This window comes from Clarias gariepinus, chromosome 15, assembly GCF_024256425.1.
Source record: "Clarias gariepinus isolate MV-2021 ecotype Netherlands chromosome 15, CGAR_prim_01v2, whole genome shotgun sequence".
NCBI lineage: Eukaryota > Metazoa > Chordata > Actinopteri > Siluriformes > Clariidae > Clarias > Clarias gariepinus.
Genome location: NC_071114.1, coordinates 24,604,571 through 24,608,658, shown reverse-complemented (window position 1 = coordinate 24,608,658; position 4,088 = coordinate 24,604,571). Strand labels below are relative to the sequence as shown.

At 32.6% G+C, this 4,088-nt stretch overlaps 1 protein-coding gene across 1 annotated transcript; it reads left to right on the top strand.

Moving 5' to 3' along the window:
- Positions 1–380: 380 nt before the first annotated feature.
- Positions 381–3,687, top strand: tmed3 (transmembrane p24 trafficking protein 3). Its single transcript, XM_053512611.1, has 3 exons — positions 381–606; positions 1,849–2,094; positions 2,178–3,687. The coding sequence occupies exons 1-3, from the start codon at positions 385–387 to the stop codon at positions 2,400–2,402; spliced, it is 693 nt and encodes a 230-aa protein (XP_053368586.1). The 5' UTR covers positions 381–384; the 3' UTR covers positions 2,403–3,687.
- Positions 3,688–4,088: the final 401 nt, after the last annotated feature.

Below are 4,088 nucleotides of genomic sequence, written 5' to 3'. Positions count from 1 at the left end.
GTTTCAGCCACTAACTGTGACAATCTGCCAAAATAAAAGTTCGCAGTTGCAGTTAAATATTTTACATAAACATCATTTTAAATGAATAAATAAATAAATAAATAAATAAATAATCCTGGATTTTGCGAACAAGCTCGAAATAACTTAAACTAGTCCTTTATACATTTATTCGTATTATAACAATGTATTATAAAATATTAATTAATTTAAAAGAAATAGCGTAGTATAATTGAATCTCGACATATGCTTTGGTTACAATGTTACACAATTCTTTTTTCATAATTTATTTTCTTTTCGTAACTATATACTGCACGCGGGTACTGTTTCGTAAAAGGTTTTGCTTTGAAAACAACCCGGAAGTGTGTGTATGCCACGTCAGAGTTGATGAGAGATTTGTATATTTACCGCACTGTACATTCAAATTTGCTGCGAAAGAAAAACACTGTTTGTACATTTAAAAATATGTTTGGTGTCGCGGTGATCATTTTAACTCTGTACTCAGCGCTGATTAGTGGCACTGAACTGACTTTTGAACTACCTGACAACGAAAAACAATGTTTTTACGAGGAAATAGAAGAAGGAGTCACGTTTCATGTCGACTATCAAGTAAGACAACATTTTTTTAAAAAATAAATAATGTTGGTAAAGTTATACCTGAGTATTACTTGTTCAATGTGTAAACTTAATATTTTATGATTTAGCAAATGCATCACAAATTAGCATAGATTAATTTAGAACTAAAGTATTATTTTTATGTAACCGATATGTAATGCTTCCTACAATAGATAACAACATATAAATACAAATATGTCCAATATACACATATAAATATGTTCAGTATATAATTATGTATATTTATTTATAATGTATATATTTGCAAAATACATACTTACATCTGGCCAGAATAATTACTGATCCACATAAAAAAAAAAAAAAAAGTTTTTTGTTTTTTTTGGAATGACTGCACTATATGGAGGAAAAAATCTTATCTAATTTTAGTTTAAATTTATTTTATTTTTTATATATACATACATATATTTAGCTAACAGAATCACATAAATAAAATAATTGGGGGACTTTCTGTTATAAGGCCATAAAAACATCCCGGGAATTATTTAATCACCTTAGGTGGCACAATGGCTTAGTTTATTAATGTTGTGGCCCCACACCTTCACCAGTGTCCAGGGTTTGATTCCTACCTCTGTTCTAAGGGTGGATTTTTCATGTTCTTCTTGTGCTTGGTGGGTTTCCTACATGTGTTCCAGGTTTCCTCCCACAGTCCAAAGACATGCAGATTAGGCTAATTGGCGTGCCCAAATTGCCCATAGTGTGTGTATGTGTGTGATGGATTTGCACCCTGACGAGGTGTAATTTTTTGTACCTGCCTCCTGTCCGAAGTTCCTTGGAATTAGCTCCATCACTTCCTGAAACACTGTACAAGAGAAGCAGTATAGAAAATGAATTTATTTTGTGTGTGTGCTGTGCGTGTAAAATTATATTTATAGTTACACAATTAGTTTCTATTTCGCAAGCCTCATTATTTCATTATTTCGTGTTTGTTGGTACAAAAATAATTTGGCTGCAGGGACTATAACAAAATGTCACATGAATACTTTTAGGTTATAAAAAAAAAAAAAAAAGCAGAGACCATGTACAATTTTTTATTTTGGAAACATTAGTTTGTAGTTTAAAAATGTTATAAACTTACCTAAAATAAGACATTTCCAGAAATATATGAAATGGGAAATGGAAACATATGGTAATGCTAACAAAACATTCTGTGTTTGCATGTTTTAAAAAAACTTAATGAAAATATTAACAATATTTTAAATCTATTTTGTATTGCAGGTTATTGCCGGAGGCAACTATGATGTCGACTGTTTTGTTACAGATCCACTGAATAATGCCTTGTACGATGAGCGCAAGAAGCAATATGACAGCTTCACACATACTACTGCTATGAAGGGTGTTTATAAGGTCTGCTTCAGCAACGAATTCTCAACCTTCTCTCATAAAACCGTGTATTTAGATTTCAGAGCAGGTGAGCAGGAACGACTGCTGCCTGGTATGAGCAGTCCAACAGCGCTTACACAGGTATAATCATAGCATTCAAAGACATTTGTTGTTTTACAATCCTGATGTGAAAAATAATTTTAAATCCATTGATGAATTTACAGATTGAGTCAACCTGCTTATCCATCCATGAGATTCTGAAAGTGGTGGCAGACACTCAGACGAAGTACCGTCTTCGAGAAGCTCAGGACCGCCTTAGAGCAGAAGACCTAAATCTGCGCGTTTCTTACTGGTCCATCGGAGAGGCTGTCATTATATGTATGGTCAGCATCGGACAAGTTCTTATGCTTAAGAGCTTTTTTAAGGAGAAAAAAAGTAACAGCATATAGTCTTGTTATGAAAACTTTCCAACAATCCAGGCACATTACCAATTATTGTAACGACCTACTATAGAGTTAGAAATTAGAATACTAGCAATGACACTAACAAGGACATGCTATGTTTCCTAAGTAATATAAATGGAAAAAATGGGTACTGTTATCATATTTTCATTTTTGAAAAAAGAAATGTCAAGTCAGTAAAAGATTTCTTGGGTGCAGAAATTAATTTTAAAGAATTGTGGATTTTTTAAACCAAACTTTTTTTCTTTCTTTTTAAATACAGCAATATTGTGAAAATTTTATAAGAATGGTTAATGGTTTTGCACCTTTATTGTAATGTACACAAGGTCAACTTGCACTGCAAAAAATGATATCTTAGCAAGTGAATATATGTTTAATGTAGTCAAATTTAGCGCATATTTCCTATGATAAGATAAATCAGTAGACAATACATAAGATATTTAACCCCATTTTTAAATTGATGGTTTATGTATTTATTTCTAGAAAGAATATAAAGCTTGAATGCAGAATTTATATGGAAATATCTACAAACAGGTTCACCAATCATGTATGTGGTGTACTGTAGCCCTATAATAGGTAAAACTAGATCAATTTCACTATATTATTACTTGCTAAAATGACTTTTTTGTTGTGTGGGATTTACAAGGTACTGGCAGTATTTGTGTCTTTCTCAGATTTTTTTTCCCCTACAATTTTCTTGGTATAATTAGTGCAAAGTTGTTTAATATTACTATCATTCCTTTAACAGCTGTTTACCAAATGATTGACTGGAAACCAAAGAATGTATTTTTAGAATTTACAAATATTTTACATTTTATATGTTTGCTTAATCACTTTTGAGGCCAGATATACCCTTAGACAAGTGCAATTAAGTTCCAGCTCCCAGGATGTGTCTTGAATCTGTTTACATAAAATACCTATTACATACAGCAGTTTCTGATTTAAAAAAAAATGTTTCTTAATTTTGGCACACATACTGTGCAGTTTACACAGAATTGGAAAATGCAGTTCTAATGTAATAATTGCAGATGGCTATACTATTACAGTAGGATTGAAATAGCACGACTTACGTAAACATAACACAAGGTTGAAAAGAAAATAATACATGTCGGTGTTATCTATTACCATTATACCCCAAATCTTGAAGTGCTATTTTTTTTGCCAAATGCCTAAATGTTATCCAAACGGTTTGTAATATGTGTGTAATTTATGTGTAATAACACAAGAATTTGAAATATAAAGTGGGAATTAAATATATATATATCATTGTTGATATCACTGCATATGTGTCATATTTAATATGATATTAAATATAGAATATGATCCATCCATCCATCTAGGAACCATGGAGATCAATGGTGATTGCCATTGCATTTATTTCTATTTTTATGACTGTGATAGGACCTCCGGTCAACATTCACATGTGCATTTACACACTGTGAGCAATTTTGGAACGCCACTTAGCCTAATCTCCATGTCTTTGGACTGTGGGAGGAAACTGGAGTTCCCAGAGGAAACATATCACGCACAATGAGAACATGCACACAGACCACGAGGCGGAACTCGAACCCGGACTCTGGAGGTGCAAGGCGACCACTAAGCCACCGTGCTGCCATATCGAATGTGATGGAAATCATTTATTTATCCTATCCTAGTCAGGGTTGAGCCTGAGCC

Bases quoted from the DNA above. Each gene is read 5' to 3' on its own strand.
- tmed3 (XM_053512611.1), top strand. From the start codon at position 385: ATGAGAGATTTGTATATTTACCGCACTGTACATTCAAATTTGCTGCGA. The intron at 607-1,848 runs GTAAGACAACAT...TTTGTATTGCAG, and splicing joins CGTTTCATGTCGACTATCAA to GTTATTGCCGGAGGCAACTA. The intron at 2,095-2,177 runs GTATAATCATAG...ATGAATTTACAG, and splicing joins GTCCAACAGCGCTTACACAG to ATTGAGTCAACCTGCTTATC.